A 14,959-nucleotide genomic window follows, 5' to 3' on the forward strand; every position below is an offset into this window, starting at 1 on the left:
TTTTTTAGCCACGCTGGTTCTAGGGATGACTGTCTGTCTGTTGGTCGGTTGGTCCACCATTTTGGTACGGACTGAAATATCTCAACAACTATGGGATGTATTGCCATGAGATTCTGTGTAGACATTCACGGTCTCCAGATGATGTAACTTACTGACTTTGGTGATCCCCTGACTTCTCTAGCGCCACGTGAGGCCAGCTTTTGTGGTTTTGAGTGAAATGTGAAATGTTTGTTGAATGAACCGCCATCCATTTTGGTACAGAAATTCGTGTTCCCCTCAGGGTGAATTGTAATAACTTTGGTGATCCTCTGACTTTTCGTCTAGCACCGTCATCAGGATTACATTTTAATTTGTCCAATACTTTGGTTTCTGACCAAATACCCGCAAAACTAATGACATTCCCATCAGCCTCAGCTGTAATTTGTGTTTAGTGCTAAATAGCAAATGTTAGCATGTAGTGATCATGAGAAACAAAGCATGTGCTTAGCATCAGCATGTTGGCATTGTCTTTGTGAGCAGGTTAGCATGCTGATGTTAGCATGTAGCAAATGTTACTTAAGTACAGTCTCACAGAGCTGCTAGGATGATAGACTTTTTTCAAAACGAGCCAAAGTGCAACAGCAGTGAAGTGTAAATGATACAGCTGCTACATCTGTACTACAAAATGCTGAAAGGTCACGAGTTTCAATATGAAAAGCCAAACAGTTTCCTTCTCAGCTCTTCCTCAGAGCTTTTCCTTTTAGGTTGCTGCAGCGCTCCGTTTGCTCAGGAGTTCGGGCCGCAGCCGCCTGTCATGCTCCTGTTTATCAACCGGCCGTAATAACAGTGAAAAGGTCATGTTATGTCAGCCCCGTTAGGCCTGCGGGATCAGATTCACAGACTCGGCTGATGCAAAGCGCTCGCAAAGAAATGTCACCCGGCCTCAGTGATACCGCAATGATTGAGAAATAATCGCTTGATCTTGTTATGTGTCTGTTTGCGTGTCTGAGTCTGTACTGTAATATCCTGAGAGTGTGAGAGGGGGAGATGCTAGTTTGTTCGGCTCTGTTATCATTTCAAGTTGAAATGCATGTTTGTTTGGAGTGATATCCGTTTATTAGACTGGTTTGGACATTGTTTCCTTGCTTGGCTCTTCAGCATGTCTTTCATAGATGGACTGAAAACAGCTTAGGAGAAGAGTTCCAGAGTTTGGTTGCTGGGACTTTGAGTTTTATTTTGCCTTTTTACTGATAACGTGGTTTTATTTTTTTATGTTTTTTCTTTACTATCTTTATGACTAAGTGTCCCACTGGGAGGAGAACCAAAGCTTTAAACATTAAACAGATTAAGTGTGAAAATCACTGGCTGGTTCTGCTAAAACATGGTGGAAGGAATCTAAATATGAGAGAGAAGTAGTTTTCTGCTAGCAGGGGAAATTCCATTCTCCACACTTCCTATTGAGCTGCTTGACATCCAGCAGTAAAGATTGTGTCTTTGCTGGGCAGCTCTCAGCCTTGAATTCGTTTTGCTGTTAGTAGCAACACAACAAAAGGTGGTGCTGTAAAAGCATCCAGTACAACTCTACAAAAGCTTCAGGGTAAACAGGGTAAAAAGATATTTAAGGCTGCAACTAATGTTAATCTCTTTAACATGATGATTAATATGTTAATCTCTTTAACATGATGATTAATAGATGAATTGCTTAATGTCAGAAAACAGTAAAAATGCCCATCACAATTTTACAGAGCCCTAGGTGACGTATTCAAATGAAACTACTTGTTTTGTTTGACCAACAGTCCGAAATCCAAAGATACGAATTTACAATTATATAAAGCACAGAAAAGCAGTAAATCCTCACATTTGAGAAGCAGGAACTAGAAGCATTTTTACTGCTCAGCTGGGAGTGTGTGGAAGAACCCATATACTTAAATATAACCGCTTACTGTTGTGTACTTGAATGTGTATGTTGAATTAGTATGTTATAGATCTAAATGGCCCGGTAAGTTCAGTCATAGTCTTACAGCTCATGGTGACATTGAAGAAACAGGGAGGAAGTCAGTGTATTCATGGTTTGAAGTAAGATATTTTAAACTTAATAATAGATTTAAAGCTGCAGCCAATCATTTTTTCTGACATTCAAACTACAGTACGTGTGTGTTTTATGGTGTGTTTTAAGTTCTTTCGAATGGTTGATGTTGGTTGGCAGTAAAAAAAAAAAATGTAATTGACTAAACAGGTAACATGAATATTTATGTATGTGTTTAAGGGTGCTTTATTAGATGCAGATTAGATAATTAGATGTTTTGCTGGTTTGTGTGTATCTCTGTGCATATTTTCTGGTATATTGTGTGTCATTTACAAAGCACAATTTAACAGGATGGAGCACATTACAGACTCCATGTAGTGGAGTTACAGCTTATGTCTGAGTTCTCCAACATTTGAATGGAAACTGTTAGCAGTTTATAAGCAGGACAGAAAACCCCTTTTGTGTGTAGGAAAGTTTAGGCTTCTGATTTAAACATCACTAGAGTAAGCCAAGTGTATAAAATCAATAAATTTGAAAAATGCATGTAGATTTTAAAATACTTGTAAAGAGAGGTGCGAGCCACACTTGTGATTAATAATCATGGCAGAAAAAAATAAGAAAAAACATAGTGACAAAAAGTGAATACATTTTGAAAATCTCTTGTCGCTGTCATCATCTTTCCAGGTGACCTGATCATGAAAACTCAATATTAACCGTTGTTTACCTGTGAGTGTCTTGGTGCTAATTTTCCATCCTACCTCTGTGTCTCCAGCTTTAACAACCTGACCTGAAGACAATAGACTTGTATCGTTTGTCTTGATCTAGTCCATTAGTTCATATAATTGCTTCCTCGCCATCTCACGGACAATAAGAACGTATTAACTCCACACTGATGGGTCTCCCTCTCTCTCTGTTTCTTATAGGATGAAGAGGAGGAAATTAAGCTGGAAATCAACATGCTGAAGAAGTACTCCCACCACAGAAACATAGCCACCTACTATGGAGCCTTCATCAAGAAAAGCCCACCGGGCCATGACGACCAGCTATGGGTGAGTCTATTTCTACCATTAATAATGATGTAATGTCTTGACAGCAAAGTGTTATGAGTTAAAATCGCCTGACACTTAATATAGCAATCATTCTTCAACTAGTTCTGACCAATCATAACCTCTGAATTCCTAACACAGCTCATTAAAACAAAAATACACACACAAGTGAAATAAGAGCATTTGCAGAAAAATAGACCAATGGGAAATCTTAGAGAATCTTGAAAATGATTTTGTTCCTAAAAGTAGATTATTGTCTGTCATCTGCCATGAGGTTTTAAACCAGGTAGCAACCAACAAGTCCAGATTCTAGACAAAACATCTTCCTTCTGGTTATTGCTAGAAGTTGATTTAACCAGTTGAATTCATTTGAATTTACAAGTATACTGATTTATGTTATAGATGTTGGGATTACTATAATGAACAGCTTTGTTGTGTGAATTCTTAAAAAAATCAATAGGAATGAATTATTGGGTGTTCCCTTATACAACACCCGAAACCTACAGAGTTATTTTTAGTAGTTCACTTGACTCTGTCAGTAGTGACGGCAGACCAGAGAGATATTACAGATCCGCAACAACAAACTCTCCAACAGTAAGTCCAGATAAGGGGTCTGTATACAGTTAATAAGCTTGCACATACCCTATATGTTCACACACTGTATTGCTTGCAAACAATAACAGTTACAGTACAACATTACAACACCCCCCCGACATTGCAGCCCCTACTGGCCCTCAAATTGGAAGAGAAAGGAGGAATAAGGAGAGAAGAGGGCAATACAAAAACCAGTGGTGGAAGAAGTATTTAGATCTTCTACTTAAGTAAAAGTAAAAATATCACATTGTAAAAATACTATGTTACAAGTAAAAGTCCTGCATTCAAAATTGTACTTAGTATTAGCAACAAAAAGTACTTAAAGTATCAAAAGCAGCAGAATGGCCCCTGTCATTGTACTAATCCCGTATCATATCTGATTATTATTATTATTATTATTATTATTATTATTACTATAACATTAACATTAATGTTGTAGCTGGTCAAGGTGGAGCTAAATTTATCTACCATACTTTATATATGTCACTAATTGGTAGTTCAGCCCTTAACAGTATAACATTTTTGAAACTCATATGTTTTCTGTGTAAAAATTTCAATCTGAAAAGTAATTAGTAACTAAAGCTGTCAGATAAATGTAGCGGAGTATAAAGTACAATATTTCCCTGTGAAAGGTATTGGAGTAGAAGTATAAAGTAGTTTAAAATGGAAATACTCAAGTGAAGTACAAGTACATCAAAATCGTACTTAAGTACACTACTTGAGTAAATGTACTTAGTTACTTTCTACCACTGACAAAAACACAACAAATTAAAGAGAAACAAGACAGCGCAGAGGAAATTAATAAAACAAATAAATCAAAAATGAGAAACAAAAGGAAGAGCGTTAACCAGAGAGGGGAGAGGCAGAGAAAAACAAACAGCAGCAGGGGAAATTTATAGCTGCTTGGTTTGTTGAAGGCAGGATCACCTCGTTTTATGACCCTGCAGCTCTGCTGTTCCTAGAGAGGAGAGATCTCACTCTCACCCCACAACACGGGCCTGTGTTTGTTTTTACAGCTGCCTCCACGACCCCTTTACATCCCTCACTGTTGTGGCTTCACGCTGTCTGCTGTGTGTGCGTGTGAGAGACAGAGAGAGAGAGAGAGAGAGAGAGCATATGTGTCATTTACTTAATGTCATATTCTGCATTGAACATCACTAAAGACTGTCTGTCTACTGGAGACTAGATCATGTGCTTGTAAAGCATGTATCCTTGGATCAACATGTAGGACAAGCTTTGTGATTATTAATAAATAATGCGCAAAGCAGAGGCAATTTAGGGGAGGGGTTTGCCTCCAGTATACAGAATGCTGTTGTCCAAATCAGTGAATCCAAGCAAATTGTAGTTGAAAGCAAATTTTTATTTTATTCTCATGAAATGCATAACAGAGGAATACATTTCATTGGATTTAAAGTCCCCCTCCACTCATAAATGCGTTTTCCTAATTATTACTTCACTTGGATGTTTGAGCTTCACTGTGCAGAATGATCTACAGTATGTGCAGAGTTTGACACTAGAAGGCTGTTTTCACAATCTCAATGAATCAGAGTTTAACACGTGCATGAATGAGCATGATTCTTTGACATTGCAACTACTTTGGAAACCAGCCGTGGTCCAGTATGCAACTTACACAAGTGTGATGTGGAAACTTGAAGCCTCCAGCACACATACACTAAGAATGGACTTTGCAGTGAAGTAGGAGACATCGTGTGTTCAGCTGTTCAGACACTTTTGAAATTGAAAATATTTGCATATTCATAGATTCAAGGAGGTAGAAGGAGCGGGTGTATATTTTAATACAAGTTAACTGAACACTTCCATGGAAAAAACATGTCACACACAGCATATTATTCAAAGCAGAGCAGATTTATATATGCACTAAAACATATCTGGAGGGGATCTTTAAATATTTATTTGATCATTTTATATGTGAAAAATCAGAAGAATATTCTTACTGATATGATATTATGTTTAACCAGCCCTGACAGCCTATTTATGCAATGGAGCAGTCTTTTAGCTATGAGGGTTAATGATATTAGTGGAGAGACCTACTGTATAATAGTCCATGTACACCAACTGTTTAAGGTGCTTTACGTAGGTCAGTGTTTTTTGTTAATTCTCATGTTTCTTTATATTAAGACCACATTTCCCATCAGCCCATTGCTTCCAGTCTCCCAATCGCTACACAGGGTAAACACAGGGTAGAATGATGGAGTGTGTGTGTGTGTGTGTGTGTGTGTGTGTGTGTGTGTGTGTGTGTGTAAATGTCCACAGTCTTCTTAGTATCTCCTGTTCTCTCCTCCAGCTGGTGATGGAGTTCTGCGGTGCCGGTTCCATCACAGATCTGGTGAAGAACACCAAAGGCAACACACTGAAGGAGGACTGGATTGCCTACATCTCCCGAGAGATCCTCAGGGTCAGTCCCCTTTCACAGACAATTTCCGAAAGTGTCTCCTGTTATGTTGGGCTGATAAATTGGCTGGAAATTTGACGGAAAAGACCGTAACTGCTCTGTGAAGCAGCATGTAACATGTTAACTTTTCTCTTTTCAGGGATTAGCTCACCTGCATGCTCATCATGTCATCCACCGTGACATCAAGGGACAAAACGTTCTGCTGACTGAAAACGCTGAAGTCAAACTGGGTATGTGTTGATTTTATTTTGGTTGCATTTTGGGGGTCCAAAGCGGGCCTGTAGACCGGGAGCACAGCCTGCACTGACGTTTGGACGACTGCACTGAAAAAATACTGCAGCACCAGATTTGAGTAAGCACCATGCGAGTGCCAGCTAGAGCTTTTTCAGTACCAGAGTTGTCTTATAATGTTTCACATGATTGCACAGTTGTGAGCCTGTATAATAGTCTCACCCAGTAATGCAAATCCTTTTGAAACTTTTAACGTTTTTTTTTAAGGCCCAGTTTTGCATTTAATTTGACTAGCAAATAACTGTAGATGTCTTTTGATCATCGTGTTGCAAATGATCCTGCCACAGAATTATGTCTGGGCTCTTTGGTACAGACATAATGTATAAATGCTTTATTCTCTATTAATTGATATCACCCAAATAAAACAAACAAACAAACAAAAAACAACCGCGATTAGGTACGCGAGGACGCAGCCTGCGTGTCCTCACACGCCTCTCTCTCACCACCAGCTGGCAGGTGGAAACTGCTCAGTCTCCATCCCATTCATGGAAGCTGTGGTAGCTGTTGCCAGGAGCAGTTAACGTTTCTCATGTCAATCAACAAAATATGTCCATTTAAAAGCTGTTATTTCTGTAAATAAGTCACAGCAACCTATGTACAGGATATAAAGTCTTTAAAAAGTGCTGAATTTAGCAAAAACTTAAATGCACACAAGTGAGTCAATCTTTTGTAATTGGCTAATCCTTCAATCCTTTTTCTTCCCATATTGTACCTACTGGTTTTTCATCATGCGTTCATACTTAGGCTCAGTGTGACCGTGAAACACGTATTGAAAATTGCATTCTGTGTGCTATTGAAAAGGTCTTGAATTTAACTTGATGAAACAAATTCAATCAGATTATTCTTTGACCTCATTTATTGCTGTCCTGTGACACACAGTATAAACCACGTCTCCACTGTGGCCGAAATAAAACTCTTTGTACTTTAGCTAAAAGGAGGCAAGACAGAGCCTTGTAACAGAGCAGCACCTTGACCTTTAAACTCTGAGTCAGGACCCGACATGGACTGTGGACTCGTGTGGTGGTATCAACGTGACTGGAGAATGAGTACAATTTTAATTAACATAGGTCCCTTGGCAAGAGTCTGAGTTTTTTATTTGGCTCAGGGGCTGAGATTTAAATGACCCCTCTGACAATGTTAGTCTCCTTTCATACAGTATCTGAACTGTTTTAATCAATTTTTCAAGTTTCTCTTACTCAGTATGTGCAGCTGGAGATGTGTTAACAAATTAGAACTAAATTTATGATCCTCAAGTTGAGCGCAGTCTGTTCCCAAACTTACTGGACATTCTTAATTTGATATTTTACTGGTTTGTGATGTCAACACGACACTCCTTTTAGTTCTCAGATACTTTATAAAAATGACGCTGTTCATGAAAATGGTTTGAACCAATAATAACTGATGTTAACTTCCTATTTCCCAGTGGACTTTGGTGTGAGTGCTCAGCTGGACCGGACGGTAGGTCGGAGGAACACCTTCATCGGGACGCCATATTGGATGGCTCCAGAGGTCATCGCTTGTGATGAAAACCCAGATGCTACCTACGACTATAGGGTAAGGAACTGGATCTGGATCTGAATTGAACAGAAACTAGATCTGCTTTTTTACAGTATATTAGGGGGTGGACTGTATGAATAGATTTTAACTCATCAAGGTGAAAGTGGGGTGAAAGTGGATTTCCAGGAAAAATAGTGCCCACCCAGACAGTTTTGGAAGTTTGTATGTGGGTGTGTTGACTATGTGTTTCTGACATTAAAAAATTAGATGTTTTTTAACTTTTGGGATAGATGCCAATTTTGTGACACTGCTAATATTTGAAGCCTCTACCGTAGGTATCTGTACATAATGAAAAGGTCAGTGCAGCCAGATAACAAAAAACACATTTTCCTACAGAAACACTTTCTTTTTTTTTTTTTTTTTTTTTTTTACTGGTTTCTGCTGCAACTCCAGTACAATGGGGGTGAAACGATTTTGACTTGTGGCAGACACACCGTCTGAATATCCAGAGTAACCAGGACACTATCTCTGGAATCAAATATTGCTGTAAAATAGCCTGGAAAGTGTCAGACATAACAGTTTGGTATCAGAGGTCAACATTCTCCAAGTCTGTTCTTGCAAGAACTGAAATTGCTTAATTTCTAAAGTGTTACAACACTTTAAAAAGTTTGAGAACCACTGCTATCTTAGATATGACACATCTACTCCTAGGTAGACTTGTATAAATGAGGGAAACATGCACCCAAATGTGCAAACTCATTTGACTAATCTTATCTTCTGTCCTTCAGAGTGACCTGTGGTCCTGTGGAATCACGGCCATAGAGATGGCTGAGGGAGCTCCACGTAAGTACACATTCACATTAAACTGAAGGTGTTTTATTGCCATTTTCAAAACATTCAATCATTTAAATAGTAACTTTGAGAATTTGGTATAATTACTGTTTTGGCACAAAACTGGAAAAGGCTGCAGTTTTATTTCTGCAAATTAAGCTAAAAGTTGTAGAGTTTCTGGTGATGACAGCAAGTGGAAGGAGTAGAAGACAGATGGGAAAAAGTCCTTTCAACACTTTCACTAGCCAAGTGGTGCAAGACAGAGGCTACTGGACAAATTAACCACGGCCTTATATGTTTAAAGTGATCATACTAAAGTACCACAGTTAATATTACAATGACATATTATATTTTTAACCTCAATATAGCATTTCAGCTTAACCTCTACTGTACACTGAAAACCCCTACTCACTATTGACTTTTAACTTTCTATTTATCCTGTTTATTCCTGTTCTGTCAGTCACATGAATACACAAAAAGTTGTATGACTTTCGCTCTCACCGATCGCTTACCTGTCTTCTCCTTTTTGTTTCCTCAAGCTCTGTGTGACATGCATCCAATGAGAGCCCTCTTCCTCATTCCCAGAAACCCTCCTCCTCGACTCAAGTCCAAAAAATGGTGGGCTAGGTTTTTAATCTTTATCCTCTTTGTCAAAAGTATCTCCCATATTAATGAATAGACTTGTGGCTGAATATGTAATGTAACGAGCATCTCAACTCCAAACATCACTTTTAACTTGAACCTAATAGGTCGAAAAAGTTCTTCAGCTTCATTGAGGGCTGCCTGGTGAAGAATTACACCCAGCGTCCTCCCACTGAGCAGCTGCTGAAACACCCCTTCATCCGGGACCAGCCCAACGAGAGGCAGGTCCGCATCCAGCTCAAAGACCACATCGACCGAACCAAGAAGAAGAGGGGCGAGAAGGGTGAGTCCTCCGAGGGTCAGCGTGTTTATCCTATCCAGTTTTATCCTGTAAACAATAACACTGCTGCTCTTAATGATCCAACAGAGATGTTGTGTCTTTGTCAGAGGGAAAGGAAACAGTAAAAGAACAAACTTAATGTAACATAAAAAGGGAAAATTTCAGATTCACTTGTAATTAAATATATTTCCATACAATTACACATTTTCTTGTGTTAAGTAAAGCATTTATGATTTTATGATTGTTTTATTCAGCTACTTTGACTCTTTGGGAAGAAAGAATGGTGGTTTATAATTTCCTTTGTTCAAAGTTTCCAACAGTATGTAGTACACGCTTATGTAATGACTTTTACTGAGCTGTTTATTATTATTTATTATTATTTTTCCTTACTATCCTCAGATGAGACAGAGTATGAATACAGTGGCAGCGAAGAAGAGGAAGAAGAGGCATCTGAGCAAGAAGGCGAGCCGAGGTAAGGACTGTATATATTATCACAACGCACATGAGACAGTGTAAAAAGTGTAAAGGAATTTGTTGGTGCTTTGTTTGCATTGAAAGCCTCTTGCTCTTTGTGTATGCAAACCAGTACCAAACTGCACTACAAACAAGCTAGCCATGACAACTTCTCCCAATACAAGACACTAACCAAAACTGTAATCAAAACAATTACAGAAATTTAAATTTATAAACATAAAAAATCTTTAGCAAACTCAGCTCCTTTCCAATGATATGTCATTTTTATTTTACAAAAAAAAAAATGTTAGTGATGCCCCTTTAACACCAAATCCTCAGTATCCTAACATCAGGAAGTCACACTGTATTTATTTGTGTCCTGAAGTGAAAATGCTTTAAACAATTGAATTCGCTTGCTATAAGCTAACATACCAGCTAAAGCCTCTCATTTCATCCACCGTATAGCTCCATAGTCAACGTGCCGGGTGAGTCGACTTTGCGCCGTGACTTCATCCGGCTGCAGCAGGAGAACAAGGAGCGCTCGGAGGCACTGCGTCGCCAACAGCTCCTCCAGGAGCAGCAGCTCCGCGAGCAGGAGGAGTACAAGCGCCAACTACTGGCTGAGAGGCAAAAACGTATTGAGCAGCAGAAGGAGCAAAGGCGACGGCTGGAGGAGGTGAGCACACAGGCCTCATGAATGACTTGTCATATGGATGCAAATAAGATTTTTGTCAATATCAATGTAATGGAGTGGAAAGATTGAGTCAAAATAGTACGTTTACACAGTCTGCTGTGGTCAGACTTTATTGCTGAGATCTGGGGATGTTGGGACATCACTGGAACATTGAGTAATTGACACTGCAGTGCATAATTGTACAGAGCATTTTGGATGTGTTTACGTTTCTTTGATTATCCAAATAATTTAGTTTAGATACAAAAGGTAAACTGAAGATCACATCACTTTCCTGTCCTGAAGGGTTGCCTTGTCCCCTTTGAAAACCATATCTAAAGTTTATATATTATTTATCAAGCATCACAGGATCCCTCCCAGGAGTTACACTGAGAGTTAGAATAGGACTAAAAATACTCCTATTGCAGAGCAGGGCCTGCATTATTTATGAAGCTTTCCTACACGCATCCTCAACGGGCAGGAGAGGTTCTCCTTTGAGAGTGAAGGACATCATCATTTTACAACATGAGAAGCTTAAAATGAATTTGTTTTGTAGTTTTCTAAGTAGTTACCTTGTGTATTCATCACATGTTAAATACTGACAGGCTGATATAGGTGATTTGAGGAAGGAAATATGAAATACATTACAGAAGATAACCTGTGTTATGGGTGTAAAGAAAGAAGCTTTCAGCTTCTCCTTCTCTTATATATTTATATAACATTGTAAATTGAATGATGTAAAATATTTAAAAATCAATTTACAGTGTTTTTGGACATATTTTGCACTGATGACAGACAAAACAAGCAATTAAAGATGTCACCATGGACTCTGGGAAGTTGGGATGCACATTTCTTTTTAAAAATGTTTAAAATACATTTTATAGACCAAACGATTAATTGTTTAATTGGAAAAAAAATCACACATTAATGTTCAATTGCAGCCCTAATCCAAACACACACACATTTTATCAAGCTTTTTCCTATATCCATGATTTGTGTTGTATATGAAGTGAGACGGGGGGAAAACAGTGGAAAGAGAGAAAACTGATATTAGAAAAGTGGTATGTAGTTATACAGATAGTTTTGGTTTTATTTGTCCACATTTTGAGGTATCCGTCTGAGGTTTCTGTCTGCTATGTAGAGGAAATAGAGGTCAGTAGAATTTTGTTTCTGGTGCTCACAGCATTGAAAACTTACATTTAAAGATTCAACAACAACATCTCTCTCCTCACAATCCGCTGTCTTTTCATAGGAACTATTTCTTCAGTAGAAAGTAACTGTCACTGACTAGAACATGCTTTGGGGACAGATTTTGGTCTCAGCTAAACTCTACTTTGGTCTCGAGTTATTTGTGCAGCTGCTGATAGCGTGATAAGCCAATTTGTCAGGTGCAGTTTATATGTGTGTACATTATCTGCATGTAATAAGATAAGAGACTTTTGACTTGGAGGCTAGTGGTTAGATTTTTGCTTGATAATTTTATGTAATAGACTCCAAAATCAATTTTAGGTTGCAGTGGGAAAAAAATTAATTGGTGTCCCCAGAGGATGAGTTTGGAAACCCTTTGTGTAATTATCCTTTATCTCTTTGAGCTGTGGTTCTTTTCTATTAGTGTCTGTTTGAGCTTGGCTGCATTTCCTCCTCACTTCTCTAAAGGAGAGAGAAAAATGTATAGTGATAGAAGAGAGAGGGGGGTGGGGGAAGGGGGATGGTTACACAGAGATGATTATACATTTGGACAGAAGTGGACTAAACTAAATTCTCTGGAAGGAAAGGAAGAGAGAGACCTAAATATTATTAGAGGGACTGACAAACAAAGGAATGAATAGAATTAGAAAATATAAAATGAGGCAAGTGTGCACTGAGTTTCAGAATGTAAAGTCACTACACCTCAAAGGTGCAAGGCCTCTGTGGCAATAGAGACAGTTTTATTTTTGCTCATGTTTTCCCACAGCAGTCACAGCTCGAGGCTGTGTTTTTGATTAATGGCAGTGCTTGTAGATGAATCAGACAGTAGAAGCCACAGTTGAACCCAGGCCATGTCAGAGAAACACCACTGTACATGTGTTCTCCTATTTTGATAGATTACCTCCTGTGGTGGAATGCTGAGCACTGAATTTGTACAAACACGATGCGTCATGACTAACGATGCGTCACGTCGCAACTAAAACTGATGTCCTGCAGCTTTCACTGCACCATTTCATAACATCCTGACAGACAGAAATCTGTGTAATTTCTTCATCTGTCTGCTTAGAGAGCCAAGTATTTGATAACTGCCTGCCAGACTTAAAATATTACTCTGATTAAATGATTAAATGATTAATGCAGTGCTTCAAATGTTGGCATTTTAACTTCGTCCTGTCACTTCAGCTCATCCACTGTCTATTTATATTTCCTCCACTCGAACAGGTAAATACAGGTATCTGTGTTGTAGACTATACTGGTATCCTTTGTCCATCCAAAAACACCACATGTAAACAGCTTGGAAAGTGCAAAGAACATACATCATAGTTTGCACCATTTGAAGGGTTGCTAAATTTTTATTGTTATATTTAAGCCACATTTATAGCCTTGAAAATTCTTGACAGCCTGTGGATTTGAAGAAAATAGCACATGTCCTTGAACAGATGACCTTGGATAAATGTTATGACATCTTTTTCTTTCTATAAAATGTAATAAAGTAATAAATATATGCCCAAGGTGACATCTTCAAATGACCTGTTTTGTCTGACCAACAGCTCCAAAATCCAGAGATTTTCCATTGACTGTAATATCTGAGAAAGAAAAGTAGAAAAATTTCAAATTTGAGAAGAAAATGTTTTTTTGCAAGAAAAATTACATAATCATTTTTCAAAATAGTTGCTGTTGATTGACTTATTGATTAATTGACTAATCTTTAATAATGTCTTGTCAAAATCACAAGAAGAAAATGGAGCCTGTTGGATTTCTTACTTTAAACAATGTCACATCTCAATGCAGAAACTGCTATATTTTAGTCTGTGACTTAGAACAAAAGAGACGAGTATACAATAACATAAGGAAAATGCGCAGGTGGGATGAAAAAACCCTAATAAGGGCTTGTAAAAGGAACCAACCTAACATTAAGATTAGAAACAGCTAGAATATTTTTAAAATATCTAAAAGAAAAAAGAGAATACAAATTCCAAATAAGAAATATTAGAGATAAAAAGACCAAAACTAAACAAAATTAAAAACAAGGATTACAATAACAAATATTTGCACTGATATGCACTGTATCATACCACTTTTACATAGCACTATACTCCATCAAGAGAAATTCTTTAAGATCTTTGGATGAATGCAAGCTGTTTATTTTCTATCTGTTCACTTCCTTTTTTGCATCACACTTTGTAACAGTGTGCCCTGTAAGTTAACCATAATCCATAATGTCTTGGGTTACTCCACCTAGACAATATCACATACACAAAAATGGGTCATCTCCTATTTTCCGATTTTGCTGTATGACTTTCTTTGCGTGCTGTATCTCGTTGTTCATACTAACGCTGCTCAGCCGAGCTGTGTTGGCACCAGAGATAAGTATTAGATGAATGAAGTAAGATACACCTTACAGCAACAACAAAGCACAGTTGTGTTTATAATAGAAGTTGCATGTAGGTCACACAACTCAGGATCTGATTTTCTACCACTCATCCGTTCCGTTGAAATCATAATAATACTAAAAACTCATGTTGCTTTTGGTTTCACACTGAATAGAAAACCTGAGCTCCGTGCCACATATGACTAGACAAAAACCAGAACTAGGACACTGTCAGCAGGGACATGGCCAGGTTTCTCTGTTAACTCGCCTCCTGTGTCCACCCGCAGCAACAACGGCGTGAGCGTGAGATGAGGAGGCAGCAGGAGCGCGAGCAGCGCCGACGTGAGCAAGAGGAGAAGAGACGCATCGAGGAGATGGAGCGACGCCGCAAAGAGGAGGAAGAGCGCAGGAGGGTGGAGGAGGAAAAGAGGAGGGCCGACAGAGAGCAGGTACGAGCCAGAATCATGGAGAGACAAACACTGGGGCAAAGCATGATCTTTTAAAAATGAGTTCAACAAGTTAACATGTGGCTAAATTAAAAGTTTATATCTTATTTATATGTTCATGTTTATGAATGTGAATCAAAAGTTAAGTGATGTTTTTGGAAATCAGATGTTTTTAGTGGGATTTGTAATGTTTTTGTGACCACATACCTTAGTTGTAGATAATATTTAAAAA

At 38.4% G+C, this 14,959-nt stretch overlaps 1 protein-coding gene across 8 annotated transcripts in view; it reads left to right on the forward strand.

The window, feature by feature from the left end:
• LOC122885028 (mitogen-activated protein kinase kinase kinase kinase 4) overlaps positions 1-14,959 on the forward strand; it is a 99,524-nt gene that overhangs the window by 54,266 nt on the left and 30,299 nt on the right. For all 8 annotated transcript variants that reach the window (XM_044215596.1, XM_044215598.1, XM_044215597.1 and 5 more), the window contains exons 4-13: positions 2,929-3,054; positions 5,951-6,061; positions 6,198-6,288; positions 7,773-7,903; positions 8,635-8,689; positions 9,217-9,295; positions 9,427-9,602; positions 9,999-10,071; positions 10,518-10,728; positions 14,569-14,730. In XM_044215596.1, the coding sequence (XP_044071531.1) occupies positions 2,929-3,054; positions 5,951-6,061; positions 6,198-6,288; positions 7,773-7,903; positions 8,635-8,689; positions 9,217-9,295; positions 9,427-9,602; positions 9,999-10,071; positions 10,518-10,728; positions 14,569-14,730 (1,215 nt within the window). The remainder of the gene's footprint in view (positions 1-2,928; positions 3,055-5,950; positions 6,062-6,197; positions 6,289-7,772; positions 7,904-8,634; positions 8,690-9,216; positions 9,296-9,426; positions 9,603-9,998; positions 10,072-10,517; positions 10,729-14,568; positions 14,731-14,959) is intronic.

Source organism: Siniperca chuatsi, linkage group LG12 (genome assembly GCF_020085105.1).
Source record: "Siniperca chuatsi isolate FFG_IHB_CAS linkage group LG12, ASM2008510v1, whole genome shotgun sequence".
In the NCBI taxonomy this organism is placed as follows: domain Eukaryota; kingdom Metazoa; phylum Chordata; class Actinopteri; order Centrarchiformes; family Sinipercidae; genus Siniperca; species Siniperca chuatsi.